The sequence below is a fragment of the Panthera tigris genome, chromosome A2, assembly GCF_018350195.1.
Source record: "Panthera tigris isolate Pti1 chromosome A2, P.tigris_Pti1_mat1.1, whole genome shotgun sequence".
Lineage (NCBI taxonomy): Eukaryota > Metazoa > Chordata > Mammalia > Carnivora > Felidae > Panthera > Panthera tigris.
Genome location: NC_056661.1, coordinates 36,553,675 through 36,578,567, shown reverse-complemented (window position 1 = coordinate 36,578,567; position 24,893 = coordinate 36,553,675). Strand labels below are relative to the sequence as shown.

At 42.2% G+C, this 24,893-nt stretch overlaps 1 protein-coding gene across 1 annotated transcript; it reads left to right on the top strand.

Moving 5' to 3' along the window:
• The first annotated feature begins 573 nt into the window (after positions 1-573).
• Positions 574-1,207, top strand: LOC102961562 (transport and Golgi organization protein 1 homolog). The gene is made up of 3 exons (XM_042977125.1): positions 574-636; positions 719-786; positions 915-1,207. The coding sequence occupies exons 1-3, from the start codon at positions 574-576 to the stop codon at positions 1,135-1,137; spliced, it is 354 nt and encodes a 117-aa protein (XP_042833059.1). The 3' UTR covers positions 1,138-1,207.
• Positions 1,208-24,893: the final 23,686 nt, after the last annotated feature.

Genomic DNA, 24,893 nt, shown 5'->3' with positions numbered 1-24,893 from the left:
GCCAACGTTCCTGGGGGGTGGTGTCAAGTATCATAATCTGTAGGAAAGCAGCGTGTCTTAGAATGAATCATACCATCAACATGGTAGTGCCATTTCATGGCCCTGGTCTTTGCAAGCCTAGGAAACATGGTGAAGATCTAAGTGAAAGGAGGAAAGAGCTTTATGATGAAAGACACTTGTCACATGATGAATTAGGGCACAATTGAAAGTGGGAAGGAATTATGTGAACTCTGAACCCTATGGTCATGGAATGAGTTAGGAAAGGATGGAACAACAGTTTTGATCCCATTGTACATTTACAATCATGTGAAAAGTGTTTCATGTGTAAAATTGTATTAGGGGACAGATAGGAGGATGATGAGAACATGGGCAGATTATTGAAAATCATACCCAATTTTGGGCCTTATCTGACAAAAGCAACTATAACTCACAGGCAACAAAATGGACAAAGACAAGAACAGCTGCAGCAGGCAGAACTCACCTTCAGACACCAGGGACCCTGAGCTCTGCCTGACATATTGAACCCTTAGTACCTCATGTGGGTGAGTGTAGTGGTCCTTGGAATTCCTAAATATGGACTTTTCATTGTTGCTTTCTCAGATCGCAGTTCATGAGAATAATGCTCAGGACAACTGGGTAAGTGTTTCCTTTTTTCCTCCTCTCCCTCTTTGGTGCACAGTCTGGCATGACTGAAGGTGGATGTGTTTTTCTCCCCCAGATCAAGCCTCGGATCTGGGAAAGGGAAATGGCAGAGCAGAGCCGGGAGGTCGCCCGCTTGAAACACAGGTGTGGGAGGGAACGTGACATGAGTTTTTATGGGTGTTTTGAGGGATGACAGCTGTGCTGTTTAGTGTCTAGTCAGAGGACGTGGCATTGCAACTCTTACAGAAGTCCATTCTTTTTCTGTATCCAAGACTGGATGGGATGGAAGGAAAGAGGCTGCTTGAGGGATACAGGAGGCGGAGACCAATGCCTGGAAGTCCAGAGATGCAGAACCCTCCGAGGAGAGGTAAGGGGCACGTGATGATGTGCAGCAGCCTAATTTCTGCGGCAAAGCCTTTTCCTGTGGGTGATCATCGTGTGTCCTGGACAGAACCACAATTACTACCAGGGACAGCAGGTGGTCTGAAGGGATGACAGGAGGGTGTTCTCCTCTGGTGCCCTAGGCAGCAGAGCACCTGTCCCTGTGACTGGTGGAGCTCAGGCCCCTCCCCTGACTGCGGACCCTCCCACCTCCTCCAGCATCCCCTAGCTAAAGAGAGGAGTCTGCAGGGATGATGGGACATGGGCCTTAGCTTTCTTCCCACCTTGACAAAATGTGAAGACTTTATTTTAGTTTTGTTTGAGGAGAAGTTCATTTCGTTACTATTTTTAACGTTGTCATTTTTATTTTATTTTTTTCTTGAACCATAGCCCTACGTTCCTAAATTCAGGCTCCATATAGCTTCGTCCTCTGATGTTATCAGGGCAAGTCTGCGGCTTCACTGCTAAATACCCATTGTTTTTCTTTTCTCGTTTGTATATTAGTGTAAGTACATTTCCATTCACATTTGGTTATATAATAACTTCCCATGTAGAAGGCAGCTTATAGATAAGCGAAAAGACTGAACAATCCACCTGGAGCCTGAAGAAACATACCCAGGTTGAGCATTCCCTGATGATATACCCCAATCAGTATTTCCATTTACCCTTTTTTAAAGCTCGTTTATTTTGAGAGAGAGAGAGAGAGAGAGAGAGAGAGAGAGAGAGAGAGAGAGCGCTTCTGGGAGGACCAGAGAGAGACGTGGGGAGAGAGAATCCCAACACCGTCAGGGTGGAGCCTGATGCAGGGCTCGAACTCACAAGCTGTGAGATCATGACCTGAGCCAAAATCAAGAGTCAGATGATTAACTGACTGAGCCACCCAGGCATCCTCATTTTTATTCTGAATCTGTAATGAAATGGTGATTTCCCATAATGTATACTGAGAAAGCTCTGTTTAAGTGATGACTTCGAGATTGCTAGTTGAGCCTGACCTGTCCACAGTTTTTTGATTAATTACGAAAAACATGAACTAGGGAACGGTGAGGTCTTTATCAAGGTGATGGGATTGTCCCCCTTATCCTTGGGGGTTACCTGAGGCACGTGGGATACCCTCTGCCTCTGGCCAAGAACCTGTGTGTAGGGAACAGTTTAAGATATTGGAGGAATGAGGTGAGGGCTTCTTTTAATTTCACACAGTCCACTAAAATAGAATAAACCTCTATCCCTTCTGGGGTCCTTAGCAGATCCAGAAACTTGTGCAACCTCTGTGAGTTATAGCAGCTCTGACTGTACACAGAATGCAGACAAGGACAAGGTAAATCCTGGGACCATTCTCAGTCGTAACACTTTCAGGAAACCCTCATCTGTCTGTACAGCACGCTCTCCTGGCCTAGTCTCATTTTGTGTGTTGTATGATATGTCTGCTTGTTATTTGTTTTCCAAATGCACACTCTTAACCTAGGAGCCTACAAGCTTCTCTATTTTCAGCCTGTCATCTTTTTGTGATAAGTTTAGAAGCCCAAAGGGCTTAGAGGCTGAGTACCTTAAGACTTTACCATGTGTTTCTGGAAATAATGAGAGGAGGATGACCCCATATTCCAAACAGAAGTCTCCTGGCCTGGGTCACCCCTTCCAGACCTCAACTCTGTGGGAACAGTGTGGCTGCTGTGTCTTCCTTTCTTGACTCTGGCTAGGAGATTAACCTGCTAGAAAGTCTACCATATTGTTTAAAATTGAAAAATGTGAAACCCCATCATTACTCCAACTTTTTATTTTGTGCCCTGTGCGACTTAAAATTTTTTTTAATGTTTATTTCTGAGACAGAGAGAGACAGAGCATGAGTGGGGAAGGGGCAGAGAGAGAGAGGGAGACACAGAATCAGAAGCAGGCTCCAGGCTCTAACCTATCAGCACAGAGCCCAAAGCGGGGCTTGAACTCACAAACCGTGAGTTCATGACCTGAGCTGAAGTCGGTCACTCAACCGACTGAGCCACCCAGGTGTCCCTGTGCCCTGTGCAATTTAGAGTGGTCTTAGACAAAGTCATTATCATCACTCATCACCTTCCCGTCTTTGTTGGTAAATGAGTTGCCTGGAATCCTTCCAGCTATACCTTAGGTAAAAATAATCTGAACATTGTGTCCTTCCATTGTGTTCATATGAGCAGTTTCTGGTTGTGTCCCCAGTCACTGTTAGAGCTGATACAGTCTCATGGCACATCCCAGGAGTTTTATACCAGAAATCAAAACACACGTGAATTAATTCTGTCATGTGAATTTTGACCTCTTGTTTTCTGTAGGACTTAATTACTCTGTGTCCTGTAGTATGCTTAAAATCAGAATTCCCTATGAATTAAGATGAACACATCGGAGCTTTGGAGACATTCACCACAAGTCACTTGTTCCTCACAGAAGACTCTCATTCCCCTGCAAGATCCCAGGCATCCTCCACTCCCCAGAGGTCTCAGAGGCCTTTGACAACACTTCAAGAGGGAAGACTCTTTTCAGGGAGAGGAGCAGAGGAGACAAAGTGAGGGTCTGGCTGCAGAACTTTTCGCCAGTAGAGGCTGTGATTCCACGAGCAGAATATGAGCCATTTATCTGCACTCAATTTGATGTGTTCTTAATATACCAAAAACAGAGCATCAGGAGTCACTGCCGAGGAGGGATGCAGGATGAACTGGGACATAGGTGCCTGCCTGTCTGGAGAATGGGACTTCATAACTATGTAATTACTTCTGTTAACCCTCTAGGACAGAACCCTTGCCATTTTACTTCCGCAGACATGGGCAGTGATGTGTGGTGACAGCAGTTCCACCTCTTGCATCTACTACCCCAAGCTGCAGGTGGTATCCAGTGGCAGGGACAGAGTTTTCAGGTACTGATGCTACTCTCTTGGATCCTGGTGGCAGAGAAGGTGGCAGGTGCTGACACGTTCTCCTCTGGGTTACAGCTGCTTTTGGTATTGGTTCTCTTGTCTGGCATATGCACATAGCTGTCACTTCTGTTCTGCAGGACAGTGTGGATCCATGGGGACCTCCTCCATTAACGGGAAGATTCTGCAGACAAGATTCTGCAGATTCGGCCACCCCGACCCCTCCACCAGCAACACTTGGTAAGATGATCTGAGCGGTATGAGTTGACTTGTAAAGCACACTCATTTTTGTTGGTGTTAGGTCTTTGGCCAAGGTGCAGAGGTGGTACCACAGACCATTATGATGCAAGAGGAATGTGTCTGCCGCCATTACCACATTCCTCGTGTTTCATGATCGACATATCATCTTTCTGTCATTTCCTCCACTCTGTGTTGGTACAGGTGTCTCTCGTGGAGAAGGAATGGGGCTGTATGCAGAAAAGCAGACATAGCGGTTCAGCAGAAATGCCCTGCCCGTGTGCTGGGCTCTGTGAGGCATGAGGCACAGCCTCACGTATATCCATCTACTCGAGCCCCAGCCATCCATCATTGTTTGATGAGTGATGAAAACATCTGAATCAAGGCTTTTACAGGTCTTTGTCAGCGTTTACAGGATGGGTCTTCCACTTCTTGGGGATCACCTGAGGGATGAGGTACACCCTCTGCATGTGATTTGTGATCTGACTGGAGCAAAGAGTTTAATTGTTTGAGGAATGTGGGGAGGGTTGTTTTGTTTTGTCTTGTTTTGTTTTGTTTTGTTTTGTTTTGAATCCCCCAACAGTCTACTCAAATCAGAATAAATGTCCATCCCATCCAGGGCCTTTAGCAGATCCAGAAGCTGGTGTCACTCCCGTGAGTGATACCAATACTGACTCTACCAAAAGTGCGAGAAGTACGAGGGAAATGCTCTGGCCATTTTCAGTTCTAAGTCTCTCCTGACACCCACATCTTTCTGTACAGCACACTCTCCTGCCAATGTCTCTGGTTTCTGGGTCGTATGATATGTCTGCTTGTGTTTTTATTTTCCAAACGCACAACCTTTACCGAATAGTCTACGGGCTTCTCTACTGTCCACCTGGCATCTCTTTGTGCTAAGTTTACAAGTTAAGTGTGCTTAGGGGTGAGGACCTTAGGGCTTTTCCAGTGTGTTCCTGGAAATAAGCCAAGGTGGATGATCCCACACTCCACTTGGAAGTCTCCTGGCTTGCCTCATTCTTTCTGGATCTCCTCAATGTGGCATCACTGCTCTTGCTGTTTCTTCCTCTCCTGTTTCTGTCAAGGGTTTTAATGTGTTCAGAAAATCTGTGGATATCTCTACAATTTGAAAATGCGAACTGCCTTCACTGCAACTTATATTTTTGTATGTGTCATTTAGAGTGGTCTTAGACAGCATAACTTTCATATCCATCAGCATTCGATCTTTTTGTGGTAAACATGCTGTCCAGAATCCCTTCAGGTGTGCCCTGGGTATGAACATTCTGAACTATAAGAGGTGACATACTTGTTGTAGAAAACACGCACTGAAAGTTAAGTTGTGAAAAGAAACAATTCCAAAATTACCTGTGTGGCAAGTCCCCACCATGGCCTTCACTTGGGTTCACATGAGCAGGTTCTCTTGTGTCCTGTGTCACAGGTACGGGTAAAACACGGAAATTTACACCAGAAATCAAAGTGCATTTGTGTTAATTTTGTTAATTAGAATTTTAGCTCATTTTTTTAGAGGACAAAAGTCCCCTGCAAATTTTACTCTACTTAAGCTGAGAAGCACCTCTGAATTAAAATAAATTAGCTGAGCCCAATTAACATGTATAGGCAAAGTGTTTCCCTAAGAGCATGCTTTCTTTCCAGATTCTCTGCAGGACCTCAGGATCCCTATCGCCCCATGTGTCTCTGTGCCACTGGATAGCACTTCCAGAGAGGAGGAGACCCTACTGTCAGGAGCGCAGCAGATCGGGCACAGGCGGGGGCTTAGAGGCCGAGTTTTGAGCCACAAGGGCTATGATTCCATGGGTGGAAACTGGGACTGTCATTCCTTCTCATTCTGTAGTTCTTCACATACACAGTAAGCAGCCTTTGTGGTGGAGAGGGATGAAGGTGGAGGCTGACCGTGGACTTAGATGTCTTCCTATGGGGAGTATGCTATTTTATTAATTTAGTATTCACTCCATAAATCCTCTAGGAAAAGAGCCTTTGCTGTTTTACATTTACAAACATGTGCGAACGCTGGTTTATCCCCATAGCATCCATTCCACACCCCAAAAGCATAAGTGGAACCCAAAGTATGGGTAGAGATTTTGGTGCTGATGCTGCCCTCTTGGAACCTGGTGGTGGGGAAACTGGCAGGAGATGAACACTGCTTCTTTGGGTTCCCACTTTTTGCTGGTGTTGATGCTTTGCTCTGTCCTATGAACATAGCTTTCATTTCTGTTCCGCAGGCCATTATGAATGCAAGAGGGCCTGGTCCTTCCCCAGGATCGCCTTGCCGTCTGTCCCCCATGGACCGCCCTTCACCACCAGTCACGGGCTATGGGCCACCTCCGCCTCCTCCACCAGCTCCTCCACGTACTAAATTTGGTAAGATGACCTGAACTGGATGAGTGACTGATAAAGCGTATTCGTCTTCTTCGTGAAAGACTTGGTGGGAATGTGTAGGGATGCTTGTGAGGGCTTGGCAATTCAACTGCAAACCTGCCTGAGGACAGTGTCACATATCTCAAGTTTCTCAGGACATAGTGTACAATGGGCTGTGTCACTTCCCTGTAATGAGGTCAGCTGTAGGTTTCTCTTGTCAAAAAGAAAGAGGATTTTTACACAAAGGCAGACATACCGGGAGCACTGGTGCCTGTCTTAGACACAATGTTTTGAGCTCTGTGAAGGATGAGAGATGCACCCCTAAGTGTAGGTGCCCCAGGTGTCCTGTCTGAAGGGGGGCACATGCATTATATGACACAGACCTTGTGGTCACCATAGTGGAAGTACCAGTGAAGGATCCAGTGCAAAACTGGGGGAACTTGAATCACGCAGGAATAGAAGGGAAGTTGAGCACAGTAAGCAGAGTTTGAGGAGGTGCAGAGGGGAGGGTGCTGGGATCAGTGAGATGCAGTTGGAGGCCATTCCTGGCCACAGCCTGAGCAGGGAGCATGAGGTCCACACGGAGGTGCTATGTGGGATCACTCTCAGTGCACAATGCAGTGTTTATCTCCAAAATGTCAGTGCTGCCAAAGTGCACCTAGGCAATCATCTAAATGGATTGTTTTCTCCCTGGGTTTTCTAAAGGTTCTGGATATTTGTGGGAAAAAATGCCCGGCAGATATGGGAAGTTTAACTTGGTCTTACGGAAATGCTTGCCTAAGTTCATATCCCTCAGTGAAACTAAAAGTGAAGAAAGGATCTAGGTCAGCTGAGTGCCTGAACTGGCTTTCAGCCGGAGTCAGACTCCAGTGGGTCAACCTACAATTCAGGGTTGGCCAAGATGCCACCCCTGCTGGACCCCCGTCATCACCCTGACTACAGCTTTCCATCTCCTCAGTCTTCTCTCACAATATCCCAAGGTTTTTCCTGTGTTCCTGCTGTCTCAGCCCTAATACCAGTTCTCAGTGGGACCTACACAGAGCCTCAACTGTGGTATCGGTGAAAACAGGGGTAATATTTGTTTCCAAGAACATTATAAAAAGAAGACATTAAATACGTAAAGCCTCTAAAAAATGTCTGGGAAGTGTCCACTCACCCTTCTCACAGTTTCAATTAAGATATCTCCACACAATGATCATCAAAAAAAGACGGTCACGGAAGTTCATTAAAACTGTTAACACCTCAGCCCAGGGATTGGCAAATGCCCTTTTAAACATAAGACAATGTCCCTCATTTTTCTACTAAAATTTAGGCCCTACCAGACAAAGAAAGAAAATTATGAGAACATGTACATTCAGAGATATGAAGATAATCATTTTCCATTACATATAATCTCACAGATGCAGCCACACACTAATGTGTTCATCTGAGGCCACAGATAAACTACAGAAAACAGAATGCATGTAGGAAACATAGGATCATACAAAAATTACCCAAAATCTCTTAAATCTCTTTGCCTTATAAGAAAACTATTTTGAAATTTGAAGAGGACTGTGCAAGGTGACAGACTATGGTGATTATATATTTTAAAAAGGTGTGAGATCTGCCTGAATGCGTTCCCTGCCCATCCTGTCCCCTCCACTTTGTTCTTCCTAGTGTCCCCTAATACACCTTTCACCATTCTATGTCAACGTCTGCTTCTAGGAGGATCTACTCTCACTCCCCATCGATGCATATAGTGGGGTTCCTGTACACACAGGTAACAAACTGGCAGAAATGGTGGTGATGGAGGATAGAAGCAAGGTCACCCTCTGTGCAAGGGAGCCCGAGGGAGTTTTCCGGGGTGGTGGGAACTTCCTGTATCTAGATTTATGGGGTGTTTGTGCTTATTTACTTTAGAAACATTCACTGACTCCCTGGTGCCTCGGGGTCATATAGACAGGTATCTGCCCCTAGGAAGTGGCTGAGTCCTAATGGTGGGGAAGGATGAGGGACCAGCAGTGATGGTGGGAGAGGAGTGAGGAGACCACAAATGGAGTCAGACCCTCGCCCAGGATGCCAGGTCTCCCCAGACAGCACCACGTGCAGGAGTGCTCTGAGGAGCAGAGATTTCTTGATCAGACCCATGAACTACATAATCCTCCCGCAGTTTCCTCACTGAGGGATGGCCAGAGCAGAAGCCAGAAGCTGGAGGACGCCCTGATCATGGCTGGATTGGAGCAGTGGGCCTGGGGGATTGAGTCAGGGAAGGGCACAAGGTAGCAACAGGGAGTTTGAGAGACAAAGGGAAAGGGAGAGAAGGGAACTTTCTCTACTGACTGCACCCACATTTCTGTGTGAACAAAAGGGGATTACTGTCTCCAAGGGTAGGGAAGAGGGCTGGCAGAAAGAGTTAAATTCTCAGCTCAAGTGCCCAGGGTATCTGCCTTGCTCTTGAGTACCTAACACAGGAATCCCGTGCTTTCTGTCATAAGTGGAACTGCAGCTCGTGCCATTTAGTGAAAATCAAGCCTGTTATGAAGCCCTCATCATTAAAGCAGTGCAACAAAATTACATGAACAGAGTGATACAATAGAGGATAAAGTCCAAAGGTAGACCGAATGCAATACTTACAGGAATATAGACTATCAGAAACGAGGTATCCCAATGCAGGCATTCAGACATCAGGGCAATATCTGAAAATGTAAAAAAACTTTCTTCGTTACCTCAAAAGAAACATTTAAGTTAGACGCAAAGGATCATGATTTAAGGTTTAGAGAGAAACTGTATAACTTCATGGTGCTGTAGCCATGAGATCAAGTCTCATCAAATTATACCCTTTAACTTGAGGCTATTTTTATATGTAACTTATACCTCATTAAAGAGAGTTTCAAAACATAAAATACTAGAAGAAAATGTGGGAAAGTTCCTTTCTAATCCTGAAGTGCATGGGTGATAGGAGTCTGTCTGACCATGTCTTAAAAATCCAAAATAATAAGACATTTAAAAAATTAATAATTGCAGAGTAAGAGGACCCTGAGTTCACCCTGTCCCATGTTTTCAACTACATAACATCCACATCGGAGTCCATGAACCAGAGAGCGATCCGAAGACTGGCAGAACAAACTCTACACCTAAATAGAAAGAAGCTGCATCTGAAAGGTTAGGAAGGTCAGAAAGGTGGAGGGCGGCTACCTGCAGGGAGGGCAGAGAAAGTGAGCCCTCACACCAGAGAGCTCACACAGGGAAGACTAATCCCCATAACATTTGGCTTTAAAACAGAGAGGGGCCAAATTCCCTTGAGTTTAGATCCTGGAGCTTTGGAGGTCAGCTGACCCAGCACTGGGTGATCCAGGAGGGTGAGTGATAGCCAGGTCCCTGCCTGTGTGGAGAAGAGGCAATGTAAACATGGCAGTTTACACAATGCGGAGGCAACAAGAGACAGAACTGTTCGTGCTGATTTCTGACTGTGTTGGGGGACTTCTCCAACCATGAGGAAGCTCACAGGTACCATTCTTCTCCCCCACCCCCACTCCCAGAATAAGCACAGAAGCACCTACCAGGGGGGGTGAGGCTGCACAGACACTTGTTACCTAACCCATTAGCAGTGCGCCAGTCCCAAGGGTTCACTGGGGGACTCACCCACTCCAAGCCTGCTGGTATCAGGGCAAACTTTGTTAAAACCACAAGGGCACCCTGTCTGGCCAGCCGCATGCATAGCTGCCACAGGACCCTGTGCACATCTGCACCGCACCCAGCTGTGGTTCAATAATCACAAATCAATCAACGTGATACAATACATCAACAGGACAAAAGATAACAACCATATGATCGGGGCACCTGGGTAGCTCAGTCCTTAACAGTCCTATATCAGCTCAGTTCATGACCTCATGATTCGTGAGTTCGAGCCCCGCATCAGGCTCTGTGCTGACAGCTCAGAGCCAAGAGCCTGCTCCGAATTCTGTGTCTCCCTCTCTCTCTGCCCCTCCCCTGCTCACGCTCTGTCTTGGTTAAAAATGAATAAACTTGAAAAGAAAAGAACCATACAATCATTTCAACACATGCAGAAAAAAAGTATTTGACAAAGTACAACATCCATTCATGATAAAAACCCCCCAAAAGTAGGTTTAGAGGGAACATACATCAACATAATAAAGGTCGTCTATGAAAACCCCACAGTTAACATCCTCCTTAATGGGGAAAATCTGAGAGCTTTTCCTCTAAGGTCAGGAACAAGACAAGGATTTCTACTCTCACCACTTGTATTAAACATAGTACTGGAAGTCCAAGCCACAGCAATCAGACAAAAAAAAAATGAAAAATAAAAGGAATCCAAATCAGGAACAAGTAAAATGTTCACACATTGCAGATGACATGGCACTATATATAGAAAACCTTAAGGAGTCCACCCAATAACTGCTAGAACTGACAAATGAATTCAGCAATGTCACAGGATACAAAATCACTGTACAGAAATCTGTTGCATTTCTAGACAACAATAATGAATCAGTAGAAAGAGAAATTAAGAGAACAGTCCCATTTACAATTGCACACCAAATAAAAAAGACACCTCACCAAATAATAAGATACATATGAATAAATCTAGCCAAAGAGGTGAGCGATCTATGTTCTGAAAACTTTAAAACACTCATGAAAGAAATTCAAGATGACACAGAAATGGAAGGACATTCCATGCTGATGGATTGGAAGTACAAATATTGTGAAAATGTCTATATTACCCAAAGTAATTGATACAATGCAATCTCCATCAAAATACCAATAGCATTTTTCACAGAACAAGAACAATCCTAACAAAAGACCCCAATCTTCAGAGTAAACACCCTGTATGTGAAGTGATAATTATGGATGGCATTATGCTTCTGGATCTTCTATTCCAAAAGATATGAACTCCAGTCTACTCATTTGAAAACATTAGTCATATCCAAAACAAGGATCATCCTACAAAATACATTCTATAAAAGTACCTCTCAAAACTTCGCAGATAATGAAAAATAATGGAAAATTTAAAAAATATCATGGCCAAGTGGAGCCCAAGGAGACAGGATGACTGAATGTAATGTGCCAGCTTACACATTACAGATGAGTCTGGAACAGAAGAGGTGAAACCTAAGAAATCTGAGTAAAAATATAAACTTTAGTTAATAATACATATCTCTTCTAGATATTGATTGTGATAATGTACAAACTGATATGACATCAATAACCAGAAAACAGTCTGACGTATGTGGAGACTCAATACTATCTTCCCAAATTTTGGTAACTAGAAACCCATTATGAATTAAAAGATTATTAGTAATCATGGTTTTATTTTTTCAACACATTATATTATGTAATTAGTCCTACTATTAGTTACTAGTGATTGACATTTGCCTATTCTTATTGTTCTTATTATTGTTTTATTTAAATAATTGCATTCATGTTACAGAAAATTGAATAATACAAAATGATATGCAAGTTATAGAAACATCTACTTTACATAGTTGAAGATAACATATGTATATGCCACTTTATTATATGGTTAAGTGGTTTTCTTAATGTTTATTTATTTATTTATTTATTTATTTATTGAGACAGAGAGACAGAGCATGAACAGGGGAGGGGCAGAGAGAGAGGGAGACACAGAATCTGAAACAGGCTCCAGGCTCCGAGCTGTCAGCACAGAACCCGACGCAGGGCTTGAACTCACAGACCGTGAGATCATGACCTGAGCCGAAGTCAGACGCTTAACCGACCGAGCCACCCAGGCGCCCCGGTTAAGTGGTTTTCTGATCTTGAATGAGCATGTTATCGATTGGCTTTCCATAAAGGTGGTTATCATAGATAATGTACCACACTCAGATTTTACAGGATGTACTTTATATCATGCCTGAACATTAAAAAAAAAAAAGCACAAATGGCCAGATGAATCATTGTGACTTGCTCTCTTATTCTAAAGAATCCTTGCTTTAATATTTTCATGCATATTTTTAGCAGGAATACAACAGAATCAAATATTTCTAATTTTAAAAATATTCAAAGATTAGAAGAATGATAGTGAGTTCAAGGGGTTTCAGAAGGAAAAGATGTGACCATGAAGTGGCAGTCACAGGCAAGCAGCTTTATTTGGGCCACTTTGAAAGGTTTGCATAAGGGGATGTCCATCACAGCATGTGACTTGCCAAAGGGTAAGACCCAGAAGTACAAGAGTGCAAGACAGTGTTCTAGGAATAGGTGACTTGGAAAGGGTGCTTCTGTGCCTAAGTGATGGCTCAGCAGCCTGGCTTGGGGTCCCTGGGTCAAAGGCTTCAAAAGGCTAGCAGTAAACTTAGACTCACAAAGATCTTAGTAACTTGGATCAAAGTAACTTAGACCCACAAAGATCTTAGAGTCACAGAGTTGATCTTCATCTATGATTAGGAGATGGTCACAGTTTCACAGGATATGAAAATCGGGCTGGCAGTAGGTGGCTAAAATATTATTTAGGGCTATATTTCTAATAAAAAATGGATGTGTAAAAATTCGGGTTTGGAATGTTAAGAAAAATTCCAGGTCCCTCATGGAGTTACTTATGTTAAGGCCTCACGTCACCAAACCTAGTTTCATTCCTGCAGGAATGTAACCTTTAACCAGTCAACATAATTGCCTAGTCAGTGCTAGAAATTTTACTGATAGACCACTGCCATTCCCTCAGGGAGGCAATCTTGCCTAAATAAGGTATTCCATGCCACCAATTTTTTAATTTTTAATTTAAGTTTATTTATTTTGAGAGAAACAGAAAGAGAGCACATGCAAGGGAGGGGCAGGGAGAGAGGGAGAGAGAATCCCATGGCAACGAGGTCATGATCTGAGCCACTATCAAGAGTCAGACACTTAACCAAGCCATCCAGGCACCCCAAGAATATGGAGTTTTAAGGTTAGCAGGCTTGGCTGGGACACAGCCCTGAGGGCACTGCCCTACTCCTAGAGAGAAGGCAGCAAACAACTTGGGGGCAGGTGGCATGGAAAGAGTGATCTGTACAATGCCTGGTGTACAATGTCTGGTGCACACAGTGGGGAGATTATACACTTCTTGGAGAACACCCCTGAGAGGCAGTGTTCAAAAAGATGACCGTCTAGGGACAAAGGAGCTGGGTGGCACCATTTCCTTCCTCTGACCCCCGGCATAAACACAGAGCCACCTGCTGGAAACAAGGCAATTCCCACACTGGCTGCCTAACACACTTACACTAAGCCATACCCCACCCTCTGGTCCGGTGAGACTGCCCTTCTAGGTCAAGCTTGCCTCAGTCCCAATGGAGCTGACCTCTTCCCCAGAAGACTAGCAGAAGCCCCTGACCACACCACCTCTCTTGTCCAGACAGTTGTGCAGGGCTTCACTTCTAGTGGCAGTCGTTCCAAGTCTCATTTAACAAGCAGATCAGAGCAGACTTAGATAAAACTCAGCACATTCTGGCCAAGGACCAGACATTGCCCATACAACTGGCCTGAAGGACAGTGCAGCCAGAACACAAAACAGTGCACGCAACACACAACAGAGACACTCCCTGAAGTTCCAAGCCCTGGACACTAGATGACATCCTCTTCATAAAGCCATTCATCTCGCAGGCAGGTAACATAATGAGCTTTTGTAACACAAAGGCAAATACTCAGCCAAAATGCCAAGACAGAGGAACACATCCCAAATGAAAGAAGATAAAGTCATGGCCAGAGAAGTGGAAGGAACACTTCCAAACTCATTCTATGAGGCCAGCATTGTCTTGAGTCCAAAGTGGACAAAGATTCCACTAAAAAGGAGAACTACAGACCAATTTCCCTGATGAAACTGAATGCAAAAATTCTCACAAAAAATAAGCAAACCAGATCCAACAACACATAAAAAGAAGTATTCATCATAATGAGGTGGGTTTTTTTCCTGGGATGCACAGCTGATTCAGTATCTGCAAATCAACTGATGTGATACATCACATTAACCAAAAAAAGGATAAGAACCACATGATGCTCTCAATAGATGCAGAAAAAGCATTTGACAAAATACAGCCTTCTTTCTTGATGAAAAAAACCCTCACGAAAGGAGGGATAGAAGGATCATGCCTCAACATCATAATGTCCATATGTGAAAGTCCCAAAGCTAATATCATCTTCAATGGAGAGAAACTGAGAAGCTTTCCCCCTAAGGTCAGGAACATGACAGGGACTAAAACATAAATTAAAAAAAAAAAGAAACAGTACAAGAGATGAAGATGGACACTGTCTCATAATAAAGGGGACAATCAAACAATAAGATCCAACGATTGTAAATTTTTATGCATCCAACATGCAATCGCCAGATATATAAAAGAATTAACAACAAACATAAAGGAACTCATTTATAAGAATGATAGTAGAGGACTTTAACACATTACTTACATCAAAAGACACATATTCTAACAGAAAATCAACAAGGAAACAATGGCTTTGAATGACACACTGGACCAGATGGGTTTAACAGATACATTCAGAACACTCCATACTAAAATGGCAGAATACACATTCTTTTCAAGTGCACATGGGACATTCTCCAGAATCGATCACATTCTAGGTTACAAATCAGGCCTCAACAAGTACACAAAGATGAGATCAGACAAAGCATCTTTTCTGACCGCAAAGCTAGGAAATGTGAAGTCAACCACAAAAAAAAAAAAAAAAAAAAAAAGGGAAAACCACAAATAAAGGGAGGTTAAACAACATGCTACTAAATGAATGGGCCAACCATGAAATCAATGAGAAAATATACTGAAACAAATGAAAATGAAAATACACTGGTAAAAACTTTGGAATGTGGCAAAAGCAGTCCTAAGATAGTATATAACAATACAAGCCTACCTTAAAAAGCAAGAAAAAATCTCAAACAATCCAAACTTACAATTAAAGGAATGATAAAAATAACAATCCAAGGCTAAAGACAGCAGAAGGAAGGAAATAATAAAGATTAAAGCAGAAATAAGTGATATAGAAACAAAAAACACTAGACCAAGTCAATGAAACCAGGGGCTGATTCTTTGAAAACAGTAATCAACTTGAAAACCTCCTAGCCAGACTCATCACAAAGAAAAAAGAAAGAATTTAAATAAATAAAATCACAAATAAGAGAGGAGAAATAACAGTCAACACCACAGAAATACAATTAGAAGACAATATTATGAAAAACTAAATGCAAACAAATTGGACACTCTGAGAGAAATGGATAAATTCGTAGAAACACATAAACTACCACAATTGAAATAGGAAGTTATAGAAAATCTGAAACCAGAAAGAAATTGAATCAGTAATTTAAAAAATATCTCCCCAAACACAAGAGTTTAGGGCCAGATGGCTTCACTGATGAATTCTACCAAATATTTAAGGAAGAGGTAATATCTATTCTTCTCAAAAAATAAAAAAGAAGGAAAACTTACAAATTCATGTTATGAGGCCATCACTATCCTGATACCAAAACCAGATAAAAACGAAAACTGCAGGGGCACCTGGGTGGCTCGGTCCGTTGACTGTCCAATTCTTGATTTCTGATTAGGTCATTATCTTGCGGTTCATGGGTTCGAGTCCCACACTGGACCTGCGCTGACAGTGCAGAGCCTACTCAGGATTCTCTCTCTCCCTGTCTCTCTGCCTCTCCCTCACTTTTATGTACTCTATCTCTCTAAGTAAATAAATAAACATTTGAAAATATGTTTTTAAAAAATTTTAATAAAAGTGAAGGCCAATACCCTGATGAGCATGTATGCAGAAATTCTCATTAAAATACCTTCAAATGAAATTCAACAATACATTAACAGAACCATTACCCATAATCAAGTGGGATATATTTCTGGGCTGCGAGGGTGGTTCCACATGCACAGATCAATCAACATGATGCACCACAGTAAGAGAAGAAAGGATAAGAAAAATAAGATACTTTCAACACATGCAGAAAAAGCAACTGGCAAAATGTCACATCCATTCATGATAAAAACCCTCAGCAAAGTAGATTGAGACTCAACACACCTGCACATAATAAAGGTCATCTATGAAAAACCCACAGCTAATCTCATCCTGAATGAGGAAAAATTGAAAGCTTTTCCTCTAAGGTCAGGAACAAGACAGGGATGTCCCCTCTCACAACTGTTATTCCACATAGTACTGGAAGTCCCGGCCATAGCAATCAGACAACAAAAAGAAATAAAAGGAATCCAAATCAGCAAGGAAGAAGTAGAACCTTTGCTATTTGTAAATGACATGATGCTCCATACAAAAAACATGAAAGAATCCCATAAAAATTGCTAGAATTGATATATGAATTCCACAAGTCACGATATACAAAAATCAATGTACTGAAATCTATTGCATTTCTATAGACGAATCATGAATTAACAGAAAGAGAAACTAAGCAATCCCATTGACAGGTGCACCAAATACCACAAGATACCAGGAATAAACCTAAACAAAGAGGTGAAAGGCCTGTACTCTAAAGGCTATGAAACACGGATGAAAGAAATGGAAGAGGACACAGAGAAATGGAAATACATTTCATGTTCATGGATGGGAAGAACAAATACTGTTAAAATGTCTACTCTCCTCAAAACAATCTATACATGTAATGAAATCCCTATGACATTAACAAATTTTTTTTAATATATGAAATTTATTGTCAAATTGGATTCCATATAACACCCAGTGCTCATCCCAACACTGATGGTGCCCTCCTCAATGCCCATCACCCACCCTCCCCTCCCTCCCACCCCCCATCAACCCTCAGCTCATTCTCAGTTTTTAAGAGTCTCTTATGCTTTGGCTCCCTCCCTCTCTAACTTTTTTTCCCCTTCCCCTCCCCCATGGTCTTCTGTTAAGTTTCTCAGGATCCACATAAGAGTGAAACCATATGGTATCTGTCTTTCTCTATATGGCTTATTTCACTTAGCATCACACTCTCCAGTTCCATCCACGTTGATACAAAGGGCTATATTTCATTATTTCTCCTTGCCACATAGTACTCCATTGTGTATATAAACCACAATTTCTTTATCCATTCATCAGTTGATGGACATTTAGGCTTTTTCCACAATTTGGCTATTGTTGAGAGTGCTGCTATAAACATTGGGGTACAAGTGCCCCTATGCATCAGTACTCCTGTATCCCTTGGGTAAATTCCTAGCAGTGCTACTGCTGGGTCATAGGGTAGATCTATTTTTAATTTTTTGAGGAACCTCCACACTGTTTTCCAGAGTGGCTGCACCAATTTGCATTCCCACCAAAAGTGCAAGAGGGTTCCCGTTTCTCCACATCCTCGCCAGCATCTATAGTCTCCTGATTTGTTCATTTTGGCTACTCTGACTCTGACGTGAGGTGATATCTGAGTGTGGTTTTGATTTGTATTTCTCTGATGAGGAGCGACATTGAACATCATTTCATGTGCCTGTTGGCCATCCGGATGTCTTCTTTAGAAAAGTGTCTATTCATGTTTTCTGTCCATTTCTTCACTGGGTTATTTGTTTTTTGGGTGTTGAGTTTGGTGAGCTCTTTATAGATTTTGGATACTAGTCCTTTGTCCCATATGTCATTTGCAAATATCTTTTCCCATTCCGTTGGTTGCATTTTAGTTTTGTTGGTTGTTTCCTTTGCTGAGCAGAAGCTTTTGAACTTCACGAGGTCCCAATAGTTCATTTTTGCTTTTAATTCCCTTGCCTTTGGGGATGTGTCCAGTAAGAAATTGCTGCGGATGAGGTCAGAGAGGTTTTTTCCTGCTTTCTCCTCTAGGGTTTGGATGGTTTCCTGTCTCACATTCAGGTCCTTTATCCATTTTGAGTTTATTTTTGTGAATGGTGTGAGAAAGTGGTCTAGTTTCATTCTTCTGCATGTTGCTGTGTAGTTCTCCCAGCACCAATTGTTAAAGAGGCTGTCTTTTTTCCATTGGATATTCTTTCCTGCTTTGTCAAAGATTAGTTGGCCATACTTTTGGGGGTCTAATTCTGGGGTTTCTATTCTATTCCATTGGTCTATGTGTCTGTTTTTGTGCCAATACCATGCTGTCTTGATGATGACAGCTTTGTAGTAGTCGCTAAAGTTTGGGATTGTGATGCCTCCTGCTTTGGTCTTCTTCTTCAAAATTACTTTGGCTATTTGGGGCCTTTTGTGGTTCCATATGAATTTTAGGATTGCTTGTTCTAGTTTCGAGAAGAATGCTGGTGCAATTTTGATTGGGATTGCATTGAATGTGTAGATAGCTTTGGGTAGTATTGACATTTTAACAATATTTATTCTTCCAACCCATGAGCACTGAATGTTTTCCCATTGCTTTATATCTTCTTCAATTTCCTTCATAAGCTTTCTATAGTTTTCAGCATACAGATCTTTTACATCTTTGGTTAGGTTTATTCCTAGGTATTTTATGCTTCTTGGTGCAATTGTGAATGGGATCAGTTTCTTTATTTGTCTTTCTGTTGCTTCATTATTAGTGTATAAGAATGCAACGGATTTCTGTACATTGTATTTGTATCCTGCAACTTTGCTGAATTCATGTATCAGTTCTAGCAGACTTTTGGTGGAGTCTATCGGATTTTCCATGTATAATATCATGTCATCTGCAACAAGTGAAAGCTTGACTTCATCTTCGCCAATTTTGATGCCTTTGATTTCCTTTTGTTGTCTGATTGCTGATGCTAGCACTTCCAACACTATGTTAAACAACAGCGGTGAGAGTGGACATCCCTGTCGTGTTCCTGATCTCAGGGAAAAAGCTCTCAGTTTTTCCCCATTGAGGATGATGTTAGCTATGGGCTTTTCATAAATGGCTTTTATGATGTTGAAGTATGTTCCTTCTATCTTGACTTTCTTGAGGGTTTCTATTAAGAAAGGATGCTGAATTTTGTCAAATGCTTTTTCTGCATCAATTGACAGGATCATATTGTTCTTATCTTTTCTTTTATTAATGTGATGTATCACGTTGATGGATTTGCAAATGTTGAACCAGCCCTGCAGCCCAGGAATGAATCCCACTTGATCATGGTGAATAATTCTTTTTATATACTGTTGAATTCGATTTGCTAGCATCTTATTGAGAATTTTTGCATCCATATTTATCAGGGATATTGGCCTGTAGTTCTCTTTTTTTGCTGGGTCTATGTCTGGTTTGGGAAACAAAGTAACATTGGCTTCATAGAATGAGTCTGGTAGTTTTCCTTCCCTTTCAATTTTTATTTTTATTTTTTTGGAACAGCTTGAGAAGGATAGGTATTATCTCTGCTTTAAATGTCTGGTAGAATTCCCCAGGGAAGCCATCTGGTCCTGGACTCTTATTTGTTGGGAGATTTTTGATAACTGATTCAATTTCTTCGCTGGTTATGGGTCTGTTCAAGGCTTCGATTTCCTCCTGTTTGAGTTTTGGAAGTGTGTGGGTGCTTAGGAATTTGTCCCTTTGTTCCAGGTTGTCCAGTTTGTTGGCATATAATTTTTCATAGTATTCCCTGATAATTGCTTGTATTTCTGAGGGATTGGTTGTAATAAATCCATTTTCATTCATGATTTTATCTAGTTGGGTCATCTCCCTTTTCTTTTTGAGAAGCCTGGCTAGAGGCTTATCAATTTTGTTTATTTTTTCAAAAAAACAACTCTTGGTTTCGTTGATCTGCTCTACTGTTTTTTTAGATTCTATATTGTTTATTTATGTTCTGATCTTTATTATTTAGCTTCTTCTGCTGGGTGTGGGGTGTCTTTGCTGTTCTACTTCTAGTTCCTTTAGGTGTGCTGTTAGATTTTGTATTTGGGATTTTTCTTGTTTCTTGAGATAGGCCTGGATTGCAATGTATTTTCCTCTCAGGACTGCCTTCCCTGCATCCCAAAGCATTTGGATTGTTGCATTTTCATTTTTGTTTGTTTCCATATATTTTTTAATTTCTTCTCTAATTGCCTGCTTGACCCATTTATTCTTTAGTAGGGTGTTCTTTAACCTCCATGCTTTTGGAGGTTTTCCAGACTTTTTCCTGTGGTTGATTTCAAGCTTCATAGCATTGTGGTCCGAAAGTATGCATGGTATGATCTCAATTCTTGTATACTTATGAAGGGCTGTTTTGTGACCCAGTATGTGATCTATCTTGGAAAATGTTCCATGTGCACTCGAGAAGAAAGTGTATTCTGTTGCTTTGGGATGTAGAGTTCTAAATATATCTGTCAAGTCCATCTGATCCAATGTATCATTCAGGGCCCTTGTTTCTTTATTGACCATGTGTCTAGATGATCTATTCATTGTTGTAAGTGCGGTATTAAAGTCCCCTGCAATGACCACATTCTTCTCAATAAGGTTGCTTATGTTTGTAATTGTTTTATATATTTGGGGGCTCGGGTATTCAGCGCATAGACATTTATAATTGTTAGCTCTTCCTGATGGATAGACCCTGTAATTATTATATAATGCCCTTCTTCATCTCTTGTTACAGCCTTTAATTTAAAGTCTAGTTTGTCTTATATAAGTATGGCTACTCCAGCTTTCTTTTGACTTTCAGTAGCATGATAGATAGTTCTCCATCCCCTCACTTTCAATATGAAAGTGTCCTCAGGTGTAAAATAAGTCTCTTGTAGACAGCAAATGGGTCTTGTTTTTTTTATCCATTCTGATACCCTATGTCTTTTGGTTGGCACATTTAGTCCATTTACATTCAGTGTTATTATAGAAAGATATGGGTTTAGAGTCATTGTGATGACTGTAGGTTTCATGCTTGAAGCGATATCTCTGGTACTTTGTCTCACAGGATCCCCCTTAGGATCTCTTGTAGGGCTGGTTTAGTGGTGATGAATTCCTTCAGTTTTTGTTTGGGAAGACCTTTATCTCTCCTTCTATTCTAAATGACAGATTTCCTGGATAGAGGATTCTTGGCTGCATATTTTTTTTTCTGTTCATCACATTGAAGATTTCCTGCCATTCCTTTCTGGCCTGCCAAGTTTCAGTGCAGAGATCTGTCATGAATCTTATCAGTCTCCCTTTATAAGTTAGAGCACGTTTATCCCTAGCTGCTTTCAGAATTTTCTCTTTATCCTTGTATTTTGCCAGTTTTGCTATGATATGTCGTGCAGAAGATCGATTCAAGTTACGTCTGAAGGGAGTTCTCTGTGCCTCTTGGATTTCAATGCCTTTTTCCTTCCCCAGATCAGGGAATTTCTCAGCTATGATTTCTTCAAGTATACCTTCAGTACCTTTCCCTCTCTCTTCCTCCTCTAGAATGCCAATTATGCATAGATTATTTCTCTTTAGTGCATCACTTAGTTCTCTAATTTTCCCCTCATACTCCTGGATTTTTTTAATCTCTCTTTTTCTCAGCTTCTTCTTTTTCCATAATTTTATCTTCTAGTTCACCTGTTCTCTCCTCTGCCTCTTCAATCCGAGCTGTGGTCATCTCCATTTTATTTTTCAGCTCATTAATAGCATTTTTTAGCTCCTCCTGGCTGTTCCTTAGTCCCTTGATCTCTGTAGCAATAGATTCTGTGCTGTCCTTTATACTGTTTTCAAGCCCAGCGATTCATTTTATGACTATTATTCTAAATTCACTTTCTGTTATATTGTTTAAATCATTTTTGATCAGTTCGTTAGCTGTCGTTATTTCCTGGAGGTTTTTTTATGGGGAATTCTTCCATTCCGTCATTTTGGATAGTCCCTGGAGTGGTGCAGGACTGCGGGGCACTTCGCCTGTGCTGTCTTGAATAACTTGCATTGGTGGGCAGGGCCGCAGTCAGACCTGATGTCTGTCCCCAGCCTACCACTGGGGCCACAGTCAGACTGGTGTGTACCTTCTCTTCCCTTCTCCTAGGTGCGGGATTCACTGTGGGGTGCTGCGGCCTGTCTCGGCTACTTGCACACTGCCAGTCTTGTGGTGCTGGGGATCTGGAGTATTAGTTGGGGTTGATCGGCCAGGTGCACAGGGGTGGGAGGGGCAGGCTCAGCTCCCTTTTCCTTCAGAGATCCGCTTCGGGATGGGCCCTGTGGCACCGGGAGGGAGTCAGACCCGCCGGAGGGATGGATCTGCAGAAGCACAGAGTTGGGTGTTTGCGCGGTGCAAGCAAGTTCCCTGGCAGGAACTGGTTCCCTTTGGGATTTTGGCTGGGGGATAGGCGAGGGAGATGGTGCTGGCTAGTGCCTTTGTTCCCTGCCAAGCTGCACTCTGTTGCCCAGGGCTCAACAACTCTCCCTCCCATTGTCCTCCAGCCCTCCCATTTTCCGAGCAGATCTAACTTAAAACCTTCCAGATGTTCAGTCCCACTTGCTGTCAGAACACACTCTGTCCAGCCCCTCTGCTTTTGCAAGGCAGACTTGGGGGCTCTGCTTTGCCAGCGGGCTGCCCCTCCACCCTGGCTCCCTCCCGCCAGTCTGTGGAGCGCGCACAGCCTCTCCGCCCTTCCTACCTTCTTCCATGGACCTCTTGTCTACGCTTGGTTCCAGAGATTCCATTCTGTGAGTCTTCTGGCAATTTTCTGGGTTATTTAGGCAGGTGTGGGTGGAATCTAAGTGATCCACAGGACGTGGTGAGCCCAGCGTCCTCCTATGCTGCCATCTTCCCAGAAGCCTCCAACAAAATATTTTTCACAGAACTTCAATGAATAATCCTAAAATTTGTATGGAAACACAAACGACCCCAAACAGCCAAAACAAAACTTGTAGAAGACAAGCAAAGCTGGAGGCATCACAATTCCAGACTTTAGGTTTTATTACAAAGCTATAGTGATCAGAACGGTATGGTACTGAGGGAAAACACACACACACACACACACACACACACAGATCAATAGAATGGAAACCCAGAAATGAACTCACAAGTATATGGTCAATTAATCCTCAACAAAGTGGGAAAGAATATCCACTGGGAAAGATAGTCTTGGGGTACATGGATGGCTCAGTCACTTAAGCATCTGACTGTTGCATTCAGATCAGGTCATGATGTCAGGGTTCATGAGTTTGGACCCCACGTCAGTGCAGAGCCTGCTTGGGATTCTCTCTCCTCTCTCTGTCCCTCCTCTGTATTCTCTGTCTCTCTGTCTCTCTCTTTCTCTCAAAAATACAGATGGCCAACAGGCATATGAAAAGATGCTCAACCTCACTCATCATCAGGGAAATACAAATCAAATCACACTGAGATACCACCTTACACCAGTCAGAGTGGCTAAAATGGACAAATTAGGAAACTACAGATGCTGCTGGCAAGGATGTGGAGAAACGGGAACCCTCCTGCACTGTTGGTAGGAATGCAAACTGGTGCAGCTCTCTGGAACACAGTGTGGAGGTTTCTCAAAAAATTAAAAGTAGAGGTACCCTATGACCCAGCAATAACACTACCAGGAATTTACCCAAGGGATACAGGAGTGCTGATGCATAGGGGCACTTGTACCCCAATGTTTACAGCAGCAGCACTTTCAACAAGAGCCAAATTATGGAAAGAGCCTAAATGTCCATCAACTGATGAATGGATAAAGTCAATGTGGCTTATATATTCAATGGAATACTACTTGGCAATGAGAAAGAATGAAATCATGCCATTTGCAGCAACATGAATGGAACTGGAGGGTAGTATACTGAGTGAAATAAGTCAGAGAAGGACAGATATCCTATGTTTTCACTCATATGTGGATTGTGAGAAACTGAACAGAAGACCATGGGGGAAGGGAAGGGGAAAAAAATAGGCACAAACAGAGAGGGAGCGAGGCAAGCCACAACACCCTTAAATACAGAGAACAAACTAAGTGTGAATGGGGGGGTGGGGGAGAGGGAAAATGGGTGATGGACATTGAGGAGAGCATTTGTTGGGATGAGCAGCAGGGTTGTATGTAAGCCAATTTGACAATAAATTATATTCATAAAATAAACAAACATAAAAAAAGTCTTTAACATATGGTTTTAGGAAAACTAGACATCAACATGCAAACAAACACGGAACACTTTCTTACAACATACACAAAAATAAATTCCAAATGGATAAAGACCCATGTGTGAAACCTGAAACCACAAAAAACCCAGAGGAAAACACAGGAGGTAATTTATTTGACACTGGCTGTACCAACTTCTTTGTAAATACGTCTCCTGATGTAAGGGAAACACAAGCAAAAATAATGGGACTTGATAAAAATAAAAAGCTTCTATAACAAAGGAAACAATAAACAAAATTAAATGTAACCTACAGAATGGAAGATATTTGCAAACAACAACTGATAAAGGGCTGGTATCCAAAACATATAAGGTTATACAACATCCAAAAAATGAGAAATCCAATTAAAAATGGGCAGAAGACATTAAGAGACATTTTCCCAAAGAAGACACACAGATACCTAAGAGACTCATGAAAAGATGCTCAACACTGATCATCAGGGAAATACAATCCAAAAGTACAATGAGATACCACCTTACATCTGTCAGAATGAC

Bases quoted from the DNA above. Each gene is read 5' to 3' on its own strand.
- LOC102961562 (XM_042977125.1), top strand. From the start codon at position 574: ATGGACTTTTCATTGTTGCTTTCTCAGATCGCAGTTCATGAGAATAAT. The intron at 637-718 runs GTAAGTGTTTCC...TTTCTCCCCCAG, and splicing joins ATAATGCTCAGGACAACTGG to ATCAAGCCTCGGATCTGGGA. The intron at 787-914 runs GTGTGGGAGGGA...TCTGTATCCAAG, and splicing joins GTCGCCCGCTTGAAACACAG to ACTGGATGGGATGGAAGGAA.